The sequence below is a fragment of the Tenrec ecaudatus genome, chromosome 12, assembly GCF_050624435.1.
Source record: "Tenrec ecaudatus isolate mTenEca1 chromosome 12, mTenEca1.hap1, whole genome shotgun sequence".
In the NCBI taxonomy this organism is placed as follows: Eukaryota; Metazoa; Chordata; class Mammalia; order Afrosoricida; family Tenrecidae; genus Tenrec; species Tenrec ecaudatus.
The window spans coordinates 108,346,588-108,371,983 of NC_134541.1; the positions used below are offsets into that span (position 1 = coordinate 108,346,588).

The 25,396-nt window shown below is 40.7% G+C and overlaps 2 protein-coding genes and 1 pseudogene across 2 annotated transcripts; all 3 read right to left on the minus strand.

The window, feature by feature from the left end:
* Positions 1–637: 637 nt before the first annotated feature.
* Positions 638–1,582, minus strand: LOC142422801 (olfactory receptor 1f45-like). The gene has a single exon (XM_075528041.1). It carries the CDS (start codon positions 1,580–1,582, stop codon positions 638–640), a length of 945 nt encoding a protein of 314 aa, XP_075384156.1.
* Positions 1,583–3,398: 1,816 nt separating this feature from the next.
* On the minus strand, positions 3,399–4,165 carry LOC142423058 (ubiquitin-conjugating enzyme E2 E3 pseudogene; annotated as a pseudogene).
* An 8,753-nt stretch (positions 4,166–12,918) lies between these two features.
* On the minus strand, positions 12,919–13,671 carry LOC142422570 (olfactory receptor 1f45-like). The gene has a single exon (XM_075527929.1). It carries the CDS (start codon positions 13,669–13,671, stop codon positions 12,919–12,921), a length of 753 nt encoding a protein of 250 aa, XP_075384044.1.
* Between the last annotated feature and the right edge of the window lie 11,725 nt (positions 13,672–25,396).

Genomic DNA, 25,396 nt, shown 5'->3' on the forward strand with positions numbered 1-25,396 from the left:
ATACCTAAGTGCTATAAGAAAAAAACTGTAGACATTGTATGGCCATTTGGAGAAGGTTTGTTATACATGAGAGTGGAAATCTAGGATGTAAGTGAGGATCTATGTTGAAATAACTGAGCACATTGACAAAGCAAAGCTGAAACTGACAAGCCTGTGCACTGGAATTGAGGAAGTTATTCTTTTCTTGCTTGTATTACCTTATTTCTTGTTAAATTATGTGTATTTCTGCTTAAAGTTGGATGATGCATAAAGCTCAGATGAATGCCTGGAAGAATTATGATTTCCTGGAGCCCTAAAAGAACTAAATCCTTTCCTGTTGCACATCTAGAAATGAATAGAATGTGAGTGTCAGACAGAGGAACCGTGGTATCATCAAAATAATGATCAGAAGGATTAGGAAAAAAGGAAGAATAGAAACAAGAAGCAGGAAGGAAGAAGGATAAATGATGCTACATTTAGGAACTGCAAGCAATGATGTGATACAAATTGGGCTAGAGTTGTTGACTGGAAAAATAATCTGTCCTGAAACCTTTACCCAATTCAGAAGAAAATTTTTTTATCTTTTTTACAGTTTCAGTTTCCCAAGACAAATACATATATGAATAACAGCTACCTTTTAGAAAGTAGTGAAAAAGATTTATTGTTGAACATAAAAACAATTCATAGAAATTATTTTTGTTAGGGCCCCTTTCATGTCCTTGTTCCTGAGGCTATAGATGAAAGGGTTCAGCATGGGGGTCACCACTGTGTACATCACGGCAGCTGCAATGTCATTCTCAGCTGAGTGAGAGGATGATGGGCTGAAATACACAGCAAAGATGGTGCCATAGAAGAGGGACACTGCAGCCAGGTGGGAGCCACAGGTGGAGAAGGCTTTCCACTTTCCCTTTGTGGATGGGACTCTCAGGACAGCAGAGGTGATGCAAATGTAGGAAACTAGGATACAAATCAATGGTATCATCATGATAAGACCCCCCTCAGTAAGAATCATCATCTCATTGAGGTGTGTGTCAGAGCAGGACAGTCTCAGGAGAGCAGTCATTTCACAGAAGACGTGAGGGATAGTATTGTCCACACAGAATGAGAGTCGGGCCACCAACAAAGTATGCAACAGAGCGTTCAGAATGGCAATGACCCAAGAACCAGTGACCAGCAGGGCACAGAGTTGAGGGGTCATCTTAGTTGTGTAGTGCAAGGGGTGGCATACAGCAACAAAGCGGTCATAGGCCATCACAGCCAGGAGGAAATTGTCCGTGATAGCAAGGGCCATAAGAAAATACAGCTGTGTGAGACACTCCAGGAAAGACATGGTCTCACTGCTGAGTGTGTTGGTCAGCATATTGGGGACTATGGTGGAGGAGAAGCAGAGGTCCACAAAGGACAGATTGCTGAGGAAGAAGTACATGGGGGTGTGCAGGCGGGAGTCTGTGCTGATGGCTAGAATGATGAGCAGGTTTCCCAGGACTGTGGCCAGGTACATGCTCAGGAAGAGCATGAAGAGGATCTGCTTCTGCTGCTGAGGATGCCTGGAGAGCCCCAGGAGGAGGAACTCAGAGACACTCGACTGATTTGCTTCACTCATAGCCACAGAACAGGTTAGTTCAGAGACCTAGATATGGATGAATAAAATGTAGCCAATCAAACTCCAGTTTAAGAAATGTTTATAAATCAGTTCAATAATTTGCTAAGACAATATTTGTCCACTTGACCTACATTCTTAATTTCCTGTACTCAGTCCTGATTGACTCCTACTGGGCTCCTTATCTCTTGTGTGGTATATTTATAATGACCAAACTCACAAGAATACACACCGTATTCTGTGACTATATGTGTCTGCTCTTATTTAAAATTTTTTAAATTTCGATTCTTCATTCTATGTTCCTTGTAGCTCCTAAAGAAAATAGAAATAGTTGGATACTACTGGATTTGTTTCAGCAGTTGTTTGATTTGAGACCTGATCTATTGATTTCTGAATCTGAAAATTTTATCCAATGTGGTTCATAAAAGAATTTCAAACCTTTAACAACAAGTACACAAAAGCAAAACCCAATGTCTCCTTTGCAGAAATATTACCTGCAGGAGGTTGGTGGTGTAAATATCATGTATTCTTCACCTCTGTATAACTGGCCAATTCTTCTCTTTATGGTGAGGATTGAAAATTCTTGGAAATACAAGAGTCAGTGATGAGCAGGTCCTCATGGTCTTAATCCTATGTGCATGGAAGGTGTCTGGGGGAATCACAGGGAGGTATTTACAGGAAGGAGACTCTGGCTGTTGGGCCAGATTCCCTGGGAGCCTCATTAGACATAAGACTAGAGTAATTTCCCCACCATCCTTTTGGTCCCTTTGGGTCAAATAGTAATGGCAGAGAATATTATCTAACTCTTGGATCAAAACTGAGATATGAATCAATCCATGTGGAGAGCAATATCAAACTGAATCCTTTGGGATCTCAAATCTTATTACTTTTGTGACTTAGGCTTAAGTCTATGGGTTTGGAAATTTTGTTATTTAAATATTTTTCTTCATACTTTCTTCGTTCAGAAACTTTCAGTGTTATCTGACTAAATTCTTCTGCTCACCTCATGAATGTCTGGTCATCATCTACTGCATAGACTGAGAGATGACTTTACCAATGCAAATAATGAATTAGAGAATTATTCTAAATCTTTTACAGCTTGTGGTATAAAACATAATCTGTTTTTAATGATTTAATATAGCTAGTCATTAAAAACTCATGATATCAAAAAATCCAGGACCACATTTTATTAGCAGACAACTCTACCAAACATTAAAAAAATAAGAGGTAAAACCAATTCTACACCAATGATTCTATAATATAAAAAGATAATCTACTGTGAAATGCATTTTATGAAACAATAATAAACTTGATATCTAAGACATACAAAGGCATCACCAGAATTAAGTATTATAAACCAAATATCCCTTGTAATTATAGATTATAAAATTTTCTTTTTTTTTTCAGGAACATGTTTATTGTGTTTGAGATGATACATCAGGTGCTCTCTGAGCTACATAGGGTAAAAGGAAATCCTCTCATTATAAACTGACAAAGGTAAAAGGTAAAGCAGTTTTACAACAGCATGTACCACATACTCAGAAATAGATCTGGGTTTAATACAAATGACATAATTCCTAACCATCTACAGCTACTTTTATAACTTCATACAGATAATGAATTAGGCTAAAATGCAGTATAATATTTGGTAGACTTCAGGACCAGTATCCTTAGTACATCACAAAATACATTTTGATATCCCAAAGAAGCAAGACTTTCAAGTAGGCGTTTTCAACATAACTAATCTACAGCTACGAAGTTCTACTCTTGATAGCATTTACCTTTTTCGGGAGTCTCCCACTCTCCAAAGGATAAAAGCTGAGAGTAGAATCAGTATAACATATACACAGAAGTCCGTATTGTAAAGGCTATAAAGAATTGCAGCGCAGTGAGAAGATGCCTTCTGCTCCTTCACACTGCATACAAATTATGTGAATTATGTTGCGTATCTCTTGGTCCACTGTCTGGCTATCCTGTCATGTTCTGCTCTGTTGGTCAAATACTGAGTGGCTAAGCTTCCAACCAGAGGATCCGCAGGGTTGCAGTCTGTCAAAAGGGAACAAATAGACAGCAAAACCTTTGAAATAGTCAAAGCAGGACTCCAGTTATCTTTAAGGATGTCCAAACAGATGACTCCCTGACTGTTGATGTTGCAGTGATAGATTCTGGTGCGAAAAGTAACCTTTGGTGGCTTAAATGGATATCTGAGGAAAATGTGATATCCAGAAAAAAACACACCACCTTCATATACAGAACCTGGTGGACCAAGTATAGTTGATCTCCATTCATAAATGTTATCTCCTTTAGGCCCAGCACTGCAGTTAGGAGGAGGATCAAGAGTTATCTCAGCTAGCTCCTTCTGAATTCTTTTAGCACTAGTGGATAACTTAGCGGTGGTTTTGCTAGAGAGTTTGGTGTTTTTCTTCTGCTGGGTGGCAGAAGGTTTTCTTTCTTCTGGTTCTTCAGGCTCCGGAGCGGCTGGGTCTCGCTGGTCTGCATCCGAACTCCCACTGCTGGTGCTGGGACTCTCATCATCCGACCTTTGCCTATCACTGGACATCTTGGTGGAGTTATTTCTTGGAAAACTCGGCCCGCTCGCACGCCGCTACGGTGTGGGGGAGGGCGACAGAAAAAAAAAACCCTTCCTTAAGGACCTGGAGGCAGCTGGGGTGGGGGGGGAGGGGTGAGGGAAAAAAAGAAGCGGAGGAGGCTCTGGCCTGAAAGTGTGGAACATTGAAAGTCGGAGGGGGCTGTGTAAGTGCCGGGCTCCGGCAGGAGGGTGGCGCCGCTCAGCGCCTTCGGGAGGGAGGGAAAAAAAGGGCGTGTGTGGGGGGAGCTCGGCTTGGCGAGGGCGCGAGCTCCCTGCGAGGCTGAGGGGACGCGGGAGACCGGGAGACCCCTGCGCACTGTGGCCTCCCACCGCCCCCGCCGCCCGGCTCGGCTCCTCTGGGCCGCGCAGTCAGCAAGTTCCGAGGTGAGCACGGGGGAGGAGCCATGTTATAAAATTTTCAACAAAATCTTAGCCAAAAAATTTAACACCACTTTAAAATGATAATGCAAAAAAAGATAATGTCCCATGATTAAGTGAAATTCGTATGTGGTATGCAATATCTCATATCAATATTAGAAAAACAGTATCATCCTTCATATAAAACAAATAAACAAATAACACATTTTGTGATTAGATCAATAGATACAGAGAAGGTATTCATTAAAATTCAACATTCATTCTACTTAAAACACTCAATCAAATATGAATGGAGACAAATTCCTCAACACAATAAAATCATAAAGACCTTTCATACGAAATCAGTGGCCAGCATTTCATTTAATGGGTAGAAGTGGAAAACATTCCCCTTCGTATCATATCACTAGTGACATAAGGTTGCTCATTCCCACCATTCTTATTTAATATAGTCCTGGTAGCCCTAGTCAGAGGTAAATCTTTCAAACAAGAAGGAAAAACTCTCTGTATTGGCAAATGACACCAAAGACTTATAAACAGGTTCCTGGAACTATTTGAAAAAAACAAATTCACAATGCAGCAAGCTATAAAACCAGCGTATAAAACTCAATTGGATTCTTGTACATTAAAGAGGAGGACTTAGAAACGAAATGAAAAGAACAATATCATTTACAATAAACACACAAAATGATAAAATACTTAGGCATTAATCCAACCAGAAACACAAAAGACTTATACAAAGAAAACTATAAAACACTTCTACAAGAAACAAAAACACACATACATGGGGATATTTCTGAACCTCATGTTCATGGAAAGGAAAGCTTACTAACGTGAAAATGCCAGCCTTATCAAATGCCCTCAATGGAAGTCAGTACCTAATCTCAGTACAATTCTTCAAAGAAATGGAAAAATTAATCATGAATTCATATGTAAAAGAAAGAAATTCAGGATAAACAAAATACTATCAAAAAATAAAATCAAAGTAAGCGGCCTGTTACTCCCAGCATGAAGGATATCATTACTCTCATCAGATGGAGATTGACTCAAAGCAGTGAATGGCGGAAAGATATTTTCTTATGTTTTATTGACTATATTAAGGCATTGGACTGAGTGGCCCATACCAAATTCCAGAGCACTTGTGCTCATGAGGAAGCTGAACATGGACAAAGAGGCAGTTGTGAGAACAGAACCAGGGAGCACTGAGTGATTGAAAATCAGGAAAGGTGTGTTTCCTCTGGGTTGTATCTTCTCACAATAAGCCAGTCAAATAATCAGAGAAGCTGGACTATATGAAGAAGAATGGGGCAGCAGAATTAGAAGAGGACTTCCCCCCCTCTTTTATTAATTTTTAGGAGATTATGACCTTTATTTTGTTGGGTGTCTGGGGAGAGGTTTGATCTGCTCTTCAGGGGCCTGGGGTGGAGAGAGAATAGAAGAAAGGGTAGGATGTAGAGGTCTACTAATTGTAAGTTTTCCTCTTGTTTCCATCTTCACCGTCAATTGAGAGGGCAGCATACTTACTTGGACAATTACACTTGAAGGCTGGATGTTCTTCAGGTTTCTTTGGTTCAGGTTCAGATCTGGAATCTTGATCATTTTTGCCATCTTTCCTATCGGACTCATTCCAGTGGACTTAGTTCCCTCTGTCTCCTGGACCAGGCTGGGTTCCTACTTGGGCCTCTTGGGACATGTACCTTATCAATTTTATTTTATTTTCCTGCTGGGTCTTCTTCAGACAGTTGAACTACCTTTCCTTCAAGACATGTAGGGGGTTGCTTCTCTGTGTCTGAGCTTTGAGATAGATTAGGAGGATTAGACTTAGCCTCACCCAAACATGGTTCTTTGTTGGTGGGGCTGGCACGACCTTTAGAACGTATCAAGTTTAGGAGGCTTAGAAGTTGGAGAGTAACAACCTTTCTCCTTAGTGAATGCTTCATTTCCCAGAGACTTTTCACCTTATTTCTTTCATGTATCCTGATCTGACTTACTTCTGCCAGAATTGGTGGAGATATCAGCTTGTGATGACTCCCTTTCTGCCCCCTTCTTTTCCCACACTTGATTTCTTCATGATGTCAGCCTGGGTTTCTCTGCTGAGGCTGTTGCTGTCGTTTTGGTTTTCCAGTAGATTTTATACTTTCTCCTTCTTCTTCTGTAGCCACTTTTCGACTTCTTGCTCTTTAGTAGCTGTGTGAATAGTCTTTGCTCTTCCAGGGATAGAAGCTTCTGAACTAGATGGGGAGGAGCTAGCAGATGAATCTTCTTTCTCAGGAGCACACGAAGGCTTTAGATTCAGTTTTTGTCTTTGTAGGTGGACCTATATCATAACTCCTATATTCAGACAGAAGGGAACCTGTGACTGATCATTCCATCTGTCATATTAGTCTTTATAGGAGTCCCCAACTCCACTGAAGTCTCCCTCTCTTTGACATCTTCTACCAAATGGTTTTCTGTCACTGCCTATCTGGAGTCATAGCCTCCATCATGGTCTGTGCTGCCTGGGGTGTCCTATTGATTTCAAACTCCATATACATTCATATCCCAATGTGAGATACTTGTCATGAAAACCAATACAAACATAGCATGAATAATAATGATCACAATACTCTCCTGTAAAGCAATGATCACCTATTCTAGATGGGTAGGCATCACAACTGCCTGTGGTAGGATGGGCACTCCAGTCTGTATCTGTTTTGTCAGAATCTCTCAGCCAGGAGACTAACATTACTCGGTTCTTGATAAACAACATCCACGTGGATTTTCCTGTTACTTAGAGACTCTTCAGTGAGACACAGGGCACCGAACAGGAAATCTGGGTCTTCAAATTCAGCATAACCTTTCTGGACTGTTGGATTCATGAGATAAGTACACTGTACTAAAAGTTACACTACTAAAGAATTCCTTAATTGAATCTTCTGATATATCACATGGAAGATCCCCTAGAAAGTCAGTGTGGCATAGTGTAGCAGTATAGAATGAGAAGTCCAAGTCTTTGGATTTATATTTGGTTCTCTAGCAGTCTGTATAGTGGGCAAGATAGAATGGTCCACTGGAGGTGCCCTAAACCCATCACCATCCTGACTGTGTCAAAGGAATGAAACTTCTCTCATTGGTCATTTAGTTCTTCAACATAGCTGACTGGCTTGGGGACATAGGTGCTTCCTCCACTGATTTCCCCATCCTCAGTCAGGAAGTCTGTTTGGGAGAATTTTTTCCTCCTTCTTTTTTTGCTGAGACTGCTATTTTGTGAGAGGAAGAGGGAACCTTGCATAAGACTTATTAACAACTTTCAATATGCAAATGACACAACCTTGCTTGTTGAAAGTGAAGATGATTTGAAGCACTTGCCAATGAAGATCAAAGCTTGCAGTCTACAGTATGGATTGTAACTCATTGTAAAGAACATAAAAATCCTCATAAGGGGACCAAAGAGAGGATCATGAATAAACAGAGAAAAGAAGGCAGCGATGATGGACTTCATCTCGCTTGTCTTTACACTCAATGCTCATAAAAGCAGCAGTCAAGAACCCAATAGAGCATTGCATTGGATATGTCAGCTTCACAAGACCTCTTCAGTGTTAAAGACAGGATGTCGCTTTGAGGGCAAGGTGTGCCTGACACAAGCTATGAATTTTTACTTGTGTACATGAATATGAAAATTGGACATTTAATAAGGAAAAGTATAAAAGATTGATTCATGTTAAATGGAGAACATTCCTGTCTTGATTAAGGCGATTATATTTTTTCTGTTAAGAAACAGAAAAGAACAACCTATTATTGGGGGAAAATTGCTTAACAAGATCTGTATAGGACTAAAGGGGAGAATATGCCTGGCACTGTTTCTAATTGGACACTTTTGACCTAGTTCCTATACATCCCTTGGTGACTGAGACCATGTGCTATAGATTACTTGGACTTTAGACTGCTTTTTTCAATGTACACAATATTCTTCATGGACTACAACAGAAAGATGTGATGTGGAAACTCCACTCAGTGAATCGAGCTCTACCTCAAACTCACCTGTAGCCCTGGAACTTAAGGTTGAAACTCCCTTGCATGATCAAAAGTAGAGGACTGCTCTCCAGAGGGTATAGAACTCATGGTTGGTCAATGGACTTGGGTTCCCTTCTCTTGCATTATGGGTGCCAAATGAATGATGAGTTGAGACTATCATATACTTACTAGTTTAACCCCTAATGATTTATGGTTGTATTATGCCATGTGTTAATCTGGTAGGCATGGCTCTCCCACTGGGAATGAATATTAGTGAACATTCAGCCTTACTTAATAAAAACCCTCAAAACAAAGAATCATGCATTTGAATTGTGGTGCTGTCAAATAATATTGGAATGAATGTGGACTTCCAGAAGGACACACAAATGTATCATGATAGAATACTCCTCAGAAGCAAAGGATGGCAAGACTTCATCTCACTTATCTTGGACATGGCATCAGGAGAGATCAGTCCCTGGAAGACCACATGACACGTGGTAAAGTAGAAGGGCAGTGAAAAAGAGGGAAATCCTCACTGTATCATGAATTGATACAGCGGCTGCCACATTGAGATCAAGCATCGCAACTGTTGTGAGGATGGCACAGGATGGGACTGTGGTTTGCTCTGTTGTACATAGAGTCATTTTCAGTCTGAACCTATTTGATGGCACCTAACAACAACAATAACAACCTGAACATTCAGAACCTGAAAATGGACCAAGAGACAGTCTTTCTAACAGAGCACAGGAATTACTCATGTTTTAACAATGGGAAAGGGTGTCTGGGTTGTATCTTTTCACCATGGTACTCAGGCTGTTTGATGAGCATATAATCCAAGATGGATTAGATGAAGAATGCAGAATTAGGATGGGACAGTCACTTAGAACCTTCAAAATGCAGATGACAAGACCTTGCTTGCTTAAAGAAAAGAATTGTTGAAGAGCTACCTGATGAAGATAAAAGCTTACAAACTTTAGTATGGATTACAACTCAATAGAAGAATAAAAATCCCCACATCATACTAAATAGAGAAGAGATCAAAGTTGTCAAGGATTTCATTTTGCTTGGATCCACAATTAATGCTCAAAAATATAACAAGTGTATTGGTTTGGACACATGAGAGGGCTTCTGAGACAAGACATGGTATTTTCAATGGTTTCATATGCATGTCAAAGTTGTCCAACAAATAAGAAAGATGAAAGAAGAATTGATGCAATTGAATTATGCTGCTGGTCAAGAATCTTGAAAGTACCACGGAATTCCAAAGAAGAATTGTGATAACGTGTTCAAAGAATACGAGATGAAGTCTCACTCTTCTTGCATCTAAGGAGCCTTCGGGCTGTATTTCTTCCAAGACAGATTTGTTTTTCTTTTGGTAGTCTATGGTACTTTCTATAGTCTTTGCCAGCACCATAACTCAAAGGAATAAATTATTCTGTGGTTTTCTTTCTGAATGTCCAACTTTCTCATGTGTGTGAGGTGATTGACACTGCGATGACTTGGGTCAGGCAAACCTCAGTCCTCAAAGTGACATCGTCGCTTTTCACCACCACAGAGGACTTGTGCCCCAATTTTACCCCGTACAATGGGTTCGTTGATCTCTTGATTATTGCTCCCAGGAGCAGTGACTATCGTTCCAAGGAAGGTGACACCATTGACAACTTCCATCTTTTCTCCTTTTATCATGATGCAAACCACTGGTCCAGTTGTGAGGATTTTTGTTTTCTTTACGGTGACCTTAAGCCACTCAATCCACAATTGAAGTCTGCAATCCTTGATCTTCACCAGCAAGTGCTTCAAGTCCTCCTCACTTCAGCAAGCAAGGTGTGTCATCTGCATTTCAAAGGCTGTTAATAAACTTTCCTTGATTCCTGATGCTGAGCTCTTCTTCATATAGTCTAACTTCTCTGATTCTTTGATCAGAATAGAGATTAAATATGTTGAGAGGCAACAATCCTGACACACACTTTTCCTAATTTTAAACCATCAGTGTTCCCTTGTTCTGTTCACACAACTGTCTCTTGATCCATGTACTGGTTCTGCATGAGCACATTGAAGTGTTCTGGAATTCCCATTCTTCTGAAGAGTATCCATCATTTTTTATGATCCACAGACTCTATTGGTTTTGCATAGTCATGGTATGTATTAGGGACCCTAAATGTGTCCTTACATTATCTTTGATGAGTAAAACTTGAGATTAGGGAACAGAAACCCAATGTAATGGAAATGGAACAACCAGACTTCAGATAAAAGATGATTGACACACCAGGGAAAATTAAGTAATAGCGCGCCATAATTAGTATAGAAAATTTCAAAGGGAAACATAATTTACTTTGTTAACTCTTACCAAGTAAATAACATTTTAAATATGCTCTAGTAAGCGATTGAGTAATATTTCTTGAAGTATCAAGGAACATCCCAAATGTCCTTTTAAAAAATGGATTAATTCTTATAAAATACATGAGGATACCTACAAAAATATACTAACAGTGCTCCTTAGTTACATATTATTTATTATAGGAGTAAATCATAGAAAAGGAAGAACACATGGCCGTTTTTGTGCAGCCCTTGTAACACCGTAGCTAAGCACTGACCGGTTAAACAAAACATCAACAGTTGGAAGCCACCAGCTGTTCTTGGGAGGAAGAGGTGGCCATCTGCTGCCATAAAGAGACTGCTTCAGAACCCCTGTAGGCCAGTGCTCCTGGACCTAACTTGACAACAACTAATATTCAAGTATGTATTTCAAGAATGTTTTAGGATGTGTTTCATGAATAAATGGTAAAAAAAGATGCACACATTGCATATTTATGGGGAAAGAGACCCATGATACTCAGATCAAATAAAACAATTAAAAATAGGCAATAATGAAAATCGATTGAAGGCAAGACCCAATTCATAGGAAACACATGGTACAGTAAGCCTCTAGCGAACCAGTCAAGAGAATGTGAATCAAGTTAGGAACAAAAGCAATAGTAACAAATATATAGAGATTTTTAAAGTCTGTATAGAAATACTAGAAACAACGACATGTTAGTATGTTTCAAAACCTACTGAAATCAATTACTTTCTGTAAAGGTAGCAACACAGGATGTACCTGAAATAAAACATTTTATAGTTTCTAGAGTAAAGGAGACATTTGAAAACACAACCCCTATTCTGAGCCCCACCTTTAGCTACATGCTCACACACAAAACAAAGGCTAGTGATCATCATTCCATCAAATATGTCTTCTAGGAACAGGCCCTTTTTGACAGAGTTTGGAGACTTTGGAAATTTATAGATTCAATATTGAAAAAATTCCCATGTCCCTTAATATACAAATCTGACAAGTATAATAAAAATAATATCCTTGTCTCAGAAACAGCTTTGGATTCTGAATTTTACCAGATTTCACACAAGATGTCCTCTTATCCACCTCTCTGAAAGGAGAAGTTAAGGAAAACTGTCCTATTTTCCTCATTCTTTCTTAAAACCCAGAGTTTCCTGTTCAGTGGTTATTTTACCCAGTGTTAAATATTTCTTGATTTTTAAACATTTCTTTTTAGTGCTTTCAAAATGAGTTTGAAAGCACATATTAAATAGCAAAATTTTCACTATGTGTTAATGCAGAAACAAAATGAATACTTAGTAAATTTTCTCAAGGAACCTAATAGAAATATATAAGTTCTGTAAGATAAAAACTGTAGGTATTGTACAGCCATTTGGAGAAGGTTTGTTATACATGAGAGTGGAAATTTAGAATGTAAGCGAGGATCTATGTTCAAATAACTGAGCACATTGACAAGAAAAGCTGAAATTGACAAGCCTACGCACTGGAATTGAGGAACTTATTTCTTCTTGGTTATATTACCTTATTTCTTGTTTATATCACCTGTATTTCTGCTTAATGTTTTGTGATACTTAAAGCTCAGATAAATGCCTGGAAGAATTAGGATTTCCTGGAACCCTCAATGGACTACTAAATCCTTCCTGTTGCACATTGAGAAATGAATAGAATGTGAGCGTCAGAGAGTGACCGTGGTATGATCAAAATGAAGATTGGAAGGATTAGGAAAGAAAGAGGAGAAGAAACAAGAAGCAGGAAGGAACAAGGATAATTGATGTTCCACTGTAGGAATTGCAGTCCATGATGTGACACAAATCTTGCGAGTGTTGTTGACTGGGAGGCTAATTTGCTTTCCAACCTTTACCCAATTCACAATAAAAATTAAAAAACTCTGTACATTCAATTTCCCAAGACAAATACATAAATGAACAACTGCTGCCTTTTACAAAGTAGTGAAAAAGATTTATTATTGAACATACAAACAATTCATAGAAATAATTTTTGTTAGGGCCCCTTTAATGCTCTTGTTCCTGAGGCTGTAGATGAAAGGGTTCAGCATGGGGTCACCACTGTGTACATCACGGCAGCTGCAATGTCATTCTCAGCTGAGTGGGAGGATGAAGGGTTGAAATATAGGGAAATGATACTGCCATAGAAGAGGGACACTGCAGCCAGGTGGGAGCCACAGGTGGAGAAGGCTTTCCATTTTCCCTTTGTGGATGGGACTCTCAGGACAGCAGAGGTGATGCAAATGTAGGAAACTAGGATGCAAACCAATGGTATCATCATGATCAGACCCCCCTCAGTAAGCATCATCATCTCATTGAGGTGTGTGTCAGAACAGGACAGTTTCAGGAGAGCAGTCATTTCACAGAAGACATGAGGGATAGTATTGTCCACACAGAATGAGAGTCGAGCCATCATCAGGGTATGCAACAGAGCATTCAGAATGGCAATGACCCAAGAGCCAGTGAACAACAGGGCACAGAACTGATGAGTCATCTTAGTTGTGTAGTGTAAGGGGTGGCACACAGCAACAAAGCGGTCATAAGCCATCACAGCTAGGAGGAAATTGTCCACGTCACCAAACATATTGAAAAAATATATCTGCATGAGACACTCCAGGAAAGACATGGTCTCACTGCTGAGTGTGTTGGTCAGCATATTGGGGACTATAGTGGAGGAGAAGCAGAGGTCCACAAAGGACAGGTTGCTGAGGAAGAAGTACATGGGTTTGTGCAGGCGGGAGTCTGTGCTGATGGCCAGGATGATGAGTAGGTTTCCCAGGACTGTGGCCAGGTACATGCTCAGGAAGAGCACGAAGAGGACCTGCTTCTGCTGCTGAGGATGCCTGGAGAGCCCCAGGAGGAGGAACTCAGAGACACTCGACTGATTTGCTTCACTCACAGCCACAGAATCAGGTTCATGCACAACAGCAAGTTCAGAGACCTAGATATGGATGGATAAAAGGTTGCCAATAGAATTGCAGTTTAGGACGTTTGCAAATCAGTTCATTGATTTGCTAAGAGATCTGTCCAGTTGACCTACACTCCTAATTTCCTATACTTATTCCTGATTCAACTCCTATTGAACTCCTGAACTCTTGTGTGGTATATTTATAATTGACAAACACACAGCAATTCTGTCACTATATGTGTCTGTTCTGACATTTTTTTCAGTTCTCAACTTCACTCATTTTTAGCCAAAGAAAAGAGAAGCATTTGAATACTGATGTGTTTATCTTACAAGTTGTTTGATTACGACTTCTGTTGGTCACTGGATGTCAAAAATTTATCCAAGGGCATTCCTAATATAATTTCTAGTCTTATAAACAAACAATGAAACAAACAAAAGCAACAACCAATGTGTCCTTTGTGGAAATATTACCTGTTGGAGGTTGGTCATGTAGGTGTTATGTATTCATCACCGCTGCATAGCTGACCAATATTTTCTTCATGGTCAAGTTTGGAAAGTCTTGGAAATACAAGAGAAAGTGAGAAGTGGGCATTCATGGTTTTAGTCCTGTGTACATGAAAGATGTCTGAGGGAATCACAGAGAGGTATTTACAGGAGGCTCTATGGTTGGTGGGGCCAGAATCCCTGAGAGCCTCATTAGAGACAAAAAGAGTAAGTGCCCCACCTACCTATTGTTCCCTTTGGGTCATAGTAATGGCAGAGAATATAATCTAACTCCTGGGTCAAAACTTAGAGATAAAACCATCTTGGAGGAGACAAGTCCCAAATAGGTTCCCCCGGGACTTCAAATCTTATCAATTTTGTATTTAAGGTTAAATCTATGGAGTTGGAAATTCAATTATTCAGTTATTAAAGAATTTTTATTCATTCTTTTTTATCTTTGAAACTTCACTTTATGCAGTGTAGTCTTCATAAATCTACCCTCTCCCCATTTTTGCTCATTTACTACATAGACTGAGTGATTTTTTTACCAATGGGGATAATGGATTACAGAAAGGTTTTTAGTCTTTTAAAACACTTAGTATGGGATATGGTCTGTTTTTAGTGGAGGGATCAATGGGAGAGATCTTGAAGCACAGTGCATACCGTGATTGAGGAACTCTGCACCGCGGGAGCAGATTATTCTTGGGATGTCGTTTTAAGTTCAAAAGTTCCCCCTTTATTTATAGTTCTACAACACTTTTTCCTTTTCTTTTCCTGCCTTATATTCTCATGCTATAAGAGCTATAGAATGCGTGCAAGTACATAGAAGGCTGTAGAGGGCACATTGGGGCCCCAATGGAATCAATTCTATTTAGATGGATGGAGAAGAGTAAAGCCTGTATTTGGAAAAAACAACAAACAGTAAAGGGAGGTTAGTGTGTAGTGAATGACTTGTAACGACATTACAGGCATATAGAAGCAAGGATGACTTCATCTATTGGGTGAAAAAATCAGGTTTGGCTGAAGGATGAGGGTGAGGACTAGAGCAGTGAGAGAGAGGCATGCAAAGGATGTGATTGTTGTAAATCGGGTCAAATTCCCAGTCTCAGGTTCATCTGTAGTCATTAGATTGGATGTAATTGTCCAGAAGTATGTAGAATGAGAAGAAAGAAGTCCAAGGATATAACTCCAGAGAACCAAAAAGACATATGCATAGGAGGATAATGGAAAAAGGAGTGAAAAAATTTGAGGATAAATGAAAAATATTGTCACATTAGGATAGAAACTTTTATTAAGCAAAACTAGCATAATGTGAAGTTATTGTTCTCAACATGTATCCCATTTAGCTGTTTATACATACGAAGATGGTGTATTCATCTCTTTAACACTTTCCCAAAGTATTCTGCATTATTGCATTTATGCTATGCCATCATATCAGTTTGGCATCTTCAGGTGACACAAAATGTGTCTTTTCAATAGTCCTTGGCTTTTGAGAACACAAAGAAATCTGAAGGAACAGCTGGGGACAATGGGGTTGACAGGGTAAGATTCACAAGGAACTTGTTGTGGGACAGCCCTTGTTACCTTGGAAACATGAGCAAGTGTATTGTTGTGATGGAAAAAATTCTCCAGTTTAACTTTCCTGGCCTTTTTACTGCCAACACAGTTTTTAATTTTGTTAAAACTTCAAGACTTCTGTTAAGATGGCACACTAGGTAGTTACACCACACAGAATCTTTATAACAAGGATACGAGGGACCAAATTAAACAGATGCTATTACAAAGTTATAAATGTGGGGGGAGAGAAGAGTAAATAATGTAATTATAGATCTAAGAGGACAGGAAGCTGAGTTAACCTCAAGCCAGATCAGACAACATAAAATTTGGAAATAAGATAACAAAACATAAGGTGACCTCAAAGAAAATAAATAAATCTTATTAAAATAAGAGAAAAGTCATAAAGATTTATTAAGCATTAAACAAAATGAACTTAGTACAGATAATTATATTACTAAAGAAACCAGGAGCATGAGGGCTGGAGACACAGGGAATCCAGGGTGGATGATACCTTCAGGACCAAGGGTGTGAGGGGCGATGCTGGGAGAGTGGAGGGTGAGTGGGTTGGAAAGGGGGAACTGATTACAAGGATCCACATGTGACCTCTTCCCTGGGAGAGGGACAGCAGAGAAGGGGGGAGGGGAGACTCTGGATAGGGCAAGATATGACAAAATAACGATGTATAAATTACCAAGGGCACATGAGGGAGGGGGGGAGAAGGGAGGGAGGGGAAAAAAAAGAGGACCTGATGCAAAGGGCTTAAGTGGAGAGCAAATGCTTTGAGAATGATTGGGGCAGGGAATGTGTGGATGTGCTTTATACAATTGATGTATGTATATGTATGGATTGTGGTAAGAGTTGTATGAGTCCCTAATAAAATGTAAAAAAAGAAAAGAGGAGAAAAAAATGATTAGGGCAAAGAATGTACAGATGTGCTTTATACAATTGATGTATGTATATGTATGGACTGTGATAAGAGTTGTATGAGCCCCTAATAAATTGTTTTAAAAAAAAAAGAAACCAGGAGCACCACACACACACAATACACAGGAAAATGACAGCAGTGAATTCCTATTTATTGTTAATTGCACTGAATGCAAATGGATTAAATGCACCTGTTAAGACACAGAGAGTAGTAGTATGAACAAGAAAACAGGACCCATTAATGTGCTGTCTACAACAGACACACCATAGACACAATGACAAAAGTAGACTAAAAATCAAAGAATAAAAAAATACCCATGACTGACTTTCTTAGTGATCATTATTGTAAAATCCCCCTGACAAATTAACCCCCGTTTTTTGTGTAAGTAGCATCCAGCTGCAAAAGGATTGACTCTGTACAAGTGAATAATTCATGGACTGTGAATTAGCCTATATTGGCCAAACATCTCTCTTTCAACAGGGCTTAAACATCGTACCAATCTGCCTAGACCAGAGGATGTACACTGGTACATATAGGAACTCAAAACACAGAGAATCCAGGACAGATGATCCCTTGAGGACCAGTGGTGAGAGAGGCGATCCGGGAGGGTGAAGGGAGAGTAGGGTGGAAAGGGAGAACCAATTACAAGGATCTACATATAACCTCCTCCCTGGGGGACAGACAACAGAAAAGTGCGCCAGGGGAGACGTCAGACAGCGCAAGATATGACAAAATAATAATTTATAAATTATTAAGGGTTCATTAGGGAGGGGAGGGCAGGGAGGGATGGGAAAATGTGGAGCTGATACCAGGGGCTTAAGTGGATAGCAAACGTTTTGAGAGTGATGAGGGCAATGGATGTATAAATGTGCTTTACACAATTGATGCATATATGGGTTGTGATAAGAGTTCTATGAGCCCCTAATAAAATGATTTAAAAAAATTGTACCAGGGGCTAATCAAAACCAATATTAATGGAAGGTCAATATGGCCCAGGGGGATGATCTATAAGGCTCCCTACCAAAAATTAACAAGCAGTTTTTTTGAAAGGGAGCCAAAGGCAGATTAAAAACAAACAAACATGAATGGGTTTGGGGCTTGCACTAAATTCTAGCCCCAACTTAAGAACAATTAGTTCTTATATCATGGCCCTGTTCAATACTTTCCCTTAGGAAGAGAACACAGAAAATGTGGGTGCTATAGCAGAATGTGTTGAAGAAATTAGATGGTGCCTGGTTATTAGATAAAATAGTGTCTGGTGTCTTTTTTTTCTTCAGGAAAAGAATGTTTGTTTTTTATTATTTTTTAATTTTTTTAATTTTAACAATTTATGGGGGCTGATACAATTCTTTTCACAGTTCATACATATACATACATCAATTGTATAAAGCACATCTGTACAGTCTTTGCCCTAAGCATTTTTTTCTCTTTTCTTCTTTTACATTTTATTAGGGACTCAAACAACTCTTACCACAATCCATACATATACATACATCAATTGTATAAAGCACATCCACACATTCCCTGCCCCAATCATTCTCAAGGCATTTGCTCTCCACTTAAGCCCCTTGCATCAGGTCCTCTTTTTTTTCCCCCTCCCTCCCCATTACCCCCTCCCTCATATGCCCTTGGTAATTTATACATCGTTATTTTGTCATATCTTGCCCTATCCGGGGTCTCCCTTCCCCCCTTCTCTGCTGTCCCTCTCCCAGGGAAGAGGTCACATGTGGATCCTTGTAATCAGTTCCCCCTTTCCAACCCACTCACCCTCCACTCTCCCAGCATCGTCCCTCACACCCTTGGTCCTGAAGGTATCATCCACCCTGGATTCCCGGTACCTCCAACCCTCATATGTACCAGTGTACAGCCTCTGTCCTATCCAGCCCTGCAAGGTAGAATTTGGATCATGGTAGTTGGGGGGAGGAAGCATCCAGGATCTGGGGGAAAGCTGTGTTCTTCATCGATACTACCTCACACCATAATTAACCCATCTCCTCTCCTAAACCCCTCTATGAGGGGATCTCCATTGGCCGACACTTGGGCCTTGGGTCTCCACTCTGCACTTCCCCCTTCATTTAATATGATATATATACATATATACACATACATATATACATATACACATATATACACATACATACACACACTTATATCTTTTTTTTTGCATGATGCCTTATACCTGGTCCCTTGGGCACCTCGTGATCGCACTGGCCGGTGTGCTTCTTCCATGTGGGCTTATTTGCTTCTGAGCTAGATGGCCGCTTGTTCACCTTCAAGCCTTTAAGACCCCAGACACTATCTCTTTTGATAGCCGGGCACCATCAGCTTTCTTCACCACATTTGCTTATGCACCCATTTGTCTTCAGCGATCCTATCATGGAGGTGTGCAGTCAATGATATGATTTTTTGTTCTTTGATGCCTGGTAACTGATCCCTTTGGGACCACTTGATCACACAGGCTGGTGTGTTCTTCCATGTGGACTTTGTTGCTTCTGAGTTAGATGGCCGCTTGTTTATCTTCAAGCCTTTAAGACCCCAGTCACTATCTCTTTTGATAGCCGGGCACCATCAGCTTTCTTCACCACATTTACTTGTTCACCCAGTTTGGCTCCAGCCGTTGTTTTTTATTATTTTAAAAATCATTTTACCTGGGGTTCTATGGCTCTTATCACAATTCACACATCCATCCATCATGTCAAGCACATTTGTACATTTGTTGCCATCATCATTTTCAAAACATTTTCTTTCTACTTGAGTCCTTAGTATCAGTTCCTCAGATTCCCCCTCCCTCCCCCACCCTCTCTCCGTCATGAACCCTTGGTTAATTATAAATTATTATTATTTTTTCATGTCTTACACTGATCGGTGTCAACCTTCACCCACTTTTCTGTTATATGTCCCCCTGGGAGGGGGTTATATGTAGATCATTGCGATCATTTCCCTCTTTCTCCCCACCACTTTCCCCCTCTCCTCCTGGTATCACTAATCTCATTATTGGTCCTGAAGGGTTAGTCTATCCTGGATTCCCTGTGTTTCCAGTTCTTATCTGTATCCATGTACATGCTCTGGTCTAGCCAGATTTGTAAGGTAGAATTAGGATCATGAGTGTGTGTGTGGGAAATCATTAAAAAACTAGAGGAATGAGGACTCAAGGAAAATGGCCACCAGTTAGTTAGCTCACGCCCAGAGCTCTGAGGACATCAGTGAGTGGGGAGAGTTAGGGGCGGAGTAGGGGTATCAAATCTTCCTGTTCGATTCCCAAGACCACTCAGAGCATCTCTCAGACCCAGAGGTGGATCTGCACCTGATTGCCAGGTCTCCATGCGGAAACCCGTGGTCTGCCGGGACAGGCGCCACAGGGCAGCCAGGTGCACCGCGGAGGGTGCACACCGCCAGTCAGTAACCCTCACCTTGCCTCAGTGTGTCTGGGGTCTGTGTGTAAGCTCCAGCCGGCATACACTGCACCCCCTGTAGATATGGGCTCCACCCGGGCAGCCCTCTCGGTCCAGTGGGCCAGACCCTCCCCGTTCTCCCAGGAGGTGCCACCTGGCGCCACAGCCAGGCGGAAGGCAGAGGCTGCGGTCAAGCCTTAGTGCTCCTTGAGAACCGCCAACCTGACCTGCGGCAAGCTCCAAAGTCTCAGCCCAGAGATGCCTGCCCTGTCACTGCGCTCCTTGCAGATCCGCCAGCCAGCCAGCCCCCTCCCTGGGCTTCCCCTCTGTCCCCCTATACACGCGCACGCTCTTGCGTGCACAAATGCACACAGAGGTTCCCATCCTGTCACACCGCTCCAGGCCTGCCAGGTAGAGTAACCAAGTCTGGCAGAAGTTTTTGCAGCTGCAGAATAGGAACCCAAGCCATTGGGGATTGCTCACTGCATTGCCCTTCTCCCTGCTCACCCTGTCCCACCCTTTAGGCTCCAAGGAGTACATCTGCACACCATTCGTGGGCCCTCCCACCTGCCTACCTGAGAGAAGTGTCCCTAGACAGAAACAGATCACCCAACCCCCAACTCATCCCTTAAATATGCTCCCCTGCACTGGGGCCAATACTTTCTATCAGACAGCAGCGTGCATAGCTACAAACAACCCCTAAGGAGAACTAAAAGTGACTGCAGCACAAATCATAGGCCAAGGTGAGAGGGAATCCCCAGCAGAACAAAGGTGAAACACAACCCCGCAAGACAGTTGGCTGAAGGCAACCAGCTGAAACACCAACACCAACTTCCCAAAGTCTGAGATGCCTGGGAAAATGGCACCGATTTCCAACAAATCCAACAACAACAACAAAAAAAAAACCCAGTAAGCTGCTTCCACAGTTTCAACAAGAAAAGAGAAACAAAATCCAATGCCAGAGCAGCAGTCATAGAAAAGGCAGAAGTTGACCTCCCACAAAAAGATATATTCAGAATGCTGATTGGAGTCATACTGAACATGAGGGAAACATTACTGTAAAATGATGAAATGATAGAGGAAATAAAGGCCCTGAACCAAAGGGAAATACAGGAGTTAATGGGCAAGATAATGAAAACTAATAGCAAACTCAGGGACTTCGCCCAGAGAATGGAGGAGGTAGAGAACTGCACCAGTGACCTAGAGGATTTGCAAGCAGAAATTAATAAACGTGAGAAAAATGTCTAACAAGTCCACCAGAGAAGCTGAAAAATACCTCAGAGCTATCTATGTCTGATGCTATGAGAAGGAACAACATCAGAATTATCGGCCTGCTGGAAGAATGCACATCAAGAAAACCAACATTCAAAATAGTGATGGAATGCTTGGAGGAAAACTTCCCTAACTTAATGAATGAAAACCAGGCAACTATCTAGGAGGCCGAAAGAATGCAAGCTAGATTGAATCCCCAGAAGAAGTCACCAAGACATATAGTTGTTAAACTATCCAACTTTGAGAAAAAGGAGAAAATTATGAGAGTAGTTAGGGAAAAACGGGTAACCATATATAAAGGCAAGCAGATAAGGATATGCTCATGCCTGTCAGCAGAAACCATGAAGAAGAGGAGACAGTGGAGCAGGAAACAGCACCCATCAATATGCTGCCTACAAGAGACGCACCATAGACACAAAAACAAAAGTAGACTAAAAATCAAGTATAAAAAGACCTATGTAAGATATGACAAAACAATAATAATTTATAAATTATCAAGGCTTTATGAGGGAGGGGCTAGTGGAGAGGGAGGGAAAATGAGCAGCTGATACCAAGAGCTCAAGTAGAAAGCAAATGTTTTGAGAATGATGATGGCAGCAATTGTACAAATGTGCTTGAGACACAATAGATGAATGTATGGATTGTGATAACAGTTGTATGAGCTCCCAATAAAATAATTAAAAAAATAAGAAGACCTGGCTGACTTTCTTAGTGATTATTATTGTTAATTTACCCTTGACAATTAACCCCATTGTTTATGTAAATAGCATCCAGCTACAAAAGGACTGACTCTGTATAAGTCAATAATTAAGGTACTGTGATATGGAATTAGCCTATAGTGGCTCAATATACCTCTCTCAACAGGGCTTAAAAACTTTTTTTACTATGGGCTAATCAAAAACAATATTAATGGAAAATCATTTGACAGCCCAGGAGGATGATTGATAAGACTCTCTATGAAAAATTAACAAGAAGGTTTTGAAAGGGAGCTAAAGGCAGAAACAAGCAAACAAACAAAAGACTTCAACCAGAGAGACTCCACAGAAATCATCCAAGGAGAGTTACTAAGAGGGAAATTCAACACTGCTGGATTTCAGGAGGACCATCATAAAGATAAGTGGGCACAAATCCACAAGGTTTTGAGAGTCTGTGGGCTTTTGGCTTACCACAGTGGAGGCTGGCTAGGGTTTGACCTTACCCTGTGTTGGCCGGAGTCAGGACCATTTGGAGCTGGGATCATTTGGAGCTGGCACAGGGATTTTATCTCAGCACAGCCACAGCTTCCGGTCACCTCAGGGAAGGGATTATACCGTGCAGTCCCAAGGGCAGGTATTAGGGCTTTGCTATATTGTTACTTTTGTTTCCATTTCTTCTCTCTATTCCACCACAGTCTCAGTGGGATTAGTTTATTTTTCTCCACTTTGTCTCTTCCCTGTTCTCTCATGCCACTGCCGAGTTCCAGACTACTCCCCTTATCCTATGGCATTTATGCCTGCCCTTCACCCATGAGGGGGAAAGCCTGCTTGCCCTTCACAAGGGGATATTGTCCCAATTTTCCACAGTAAATTCCTTTCTGTGTGGCTGGGGGAAGCTTCTATTTGTCCTCTGTGGACCCACGTGACTGAGGAAGCTTCCTCCCGCCTACCTTAGTGACTCACATGGCCTAAGAGAACTCTGGAAATACTCACCAATATTCCACCCTGCTGCAGGAACCTCTGCCAAACCTCATCATTGATCTACCCAACCCAGGGAAAGTCTGCCCACCATTTTCAGTGTTCTTCACCAAAGAAGGCAACTCACCAGCCTTGTGGGGCACTCTCCTTGAGAGAGAAGTCACAGGAGGAAAAAGAAGCAGGTCAATTCCATAGTGAAATTAGCTGCAGGCAGTTCGAAGAAGCACTCCTACAAGTCTTCCAGAGAAAGCTAGTGCTCTTTGACTCCATGGAAAATGTCACCTGACTCCTCTAAAACAATGCAATGCAAACAGCAAACAACCCCAACAACCTGGACGAAAAAAGAGGAGAAATAAAAGGCAATACCAGATGATGTCCTGAACCTAACAACATGCCTAGAAGAAGCAGACATTCATCTGCCACAGAAAGAAAATTTCAGAATGCTGCTTGGAGTCATACAGGATCTGAGGGAAATAATACAGAAAAGGGATGAAATGATAGAGGAGATAAAGTCCATATACCAAAGGGAAATACAAGAGCTTAGGGAGGAGATAACAAAAACAAGTATAGTAGACACATGGACCTCAAGAATTGACTGGAGGAAACTGAGAACTACACCAGTGACTTGGGGAATAGCCAAGCAGACCTTAACAAACGTGAACAAAAAGCTAATAAGATCATCAGAGTAGCTGAAAAAAACCTAAGAGCTATGTCTGATGTTATGAATAGGAAAAACATCAGAGTAATTGAATTACTGCAGGACGACGCAATAGAAAATCATCTGCAAAAATTGTAATGGAATTCTTGGAGGAAAACGTCCCAAGCTCAATGAATGAAAACCAGGCAATCATTCAGGAAGCTGAAAGAACACCAGCTAGATTGAATCCAAATAAGTCATTAAGGCACATATTTAAACTATCCAACTTTGAGAAAAATGAGAAAATCATGAGAGCAGGTGTGGAACAACAAGAAATCACATATAAATGTTTCCAAATAAGAATATATCCATACCTATCAGGAGAAATTCTGAAGAGGGTAGAATGGAGTAATATATTCCAAAAATTGAAGGAAAATAATGCAAACCCAAGAATAATCTACCTAGCCAAATTATCAATCAAGATAGATGGAGAAGAGTCTTCCCAGACAAGGAAAAACTCAAAATACTTTAGAAGGAACCCAGCACTACAAAAGATCCTTGCTGACTCAGTGTGGTCAGAAGCCCAGCACTCACCAAGCTTAAATAAGAGACTGCCACATAGGACAATCTCACCCAGAGGACAACTTAAGGAAAACACTCCCCAAGATAGAATTGGTTTAGCGGTGGAAAGAAGTCAAGAATGATACACACACACACACACACACACACACACACACACTAAGAAAAGATGGTAAGAAAACACCTAACACAAAAGGTATAAGATGATAACACAGAGTCCACAGATGGAGATAATAACCTTGAATATCAATGGACTGAACTCAGGCATTAAAAGACTGAGGTTAGCAGAGTGCCTTAGGAAACACAACTCATTAATCTGATGCCTACAGGGGACACATCTCAAGGCTGCAGACAAAAATAGGCTGAGAATCAAAGGCTGGAGAAAAGCATAGCACGCAAACAGCAATACAAAAATAATTATAGTTGGTGACTTTAATATACGACTCTGAAAAAGACATATCGTTGGGAAAGAAACTCAACAAGGTGGCTACAGTTCTAAATAGCACAATTGGACGACTTGGCTTGATAGATATTTTCAGAGCTTTCCACCCACATGCGAATAAATTCACATTCTTTTCAAGCCCACTTAGCCATTTTTGAAAATAGACCACATGCTGGGACACAACTTGAACGTGAATAAATACAAGCACATACAGTTTATACAGTCATCTGTTTCTGATCACTGTGCTATAAGACTGGAATTTAACAGAAGGACGGTGAAGATAACCAGGGCAAACAATTTGAGGATGAATAATTTTCTATTGCAAAATGAGTGGGTATTGATCCAGATCATAGATGAAATCAGGACGTTTCTAGAAACCAATGAAAATGAAATTACAACATACCAAAACCTGTGGGATACAGCAAAGACATTTATTTATCAGAGGAAGGCGATGGAAATAAATGCACACATTAAAAAAGTAGAGAGACTCGTGGATGATATGCTTGCACAAAACTTACACCAATTAGAGCAGAATCAATGGAACATCCCTACTAATAGCAAGAGGATAGATATAATAAAAATCAGAGCCAGATATTGGAGAGGGAAAACAAGAAAACTATGGAAAAGTGAATGTCCCTAAAAGTTGGTTCTTTG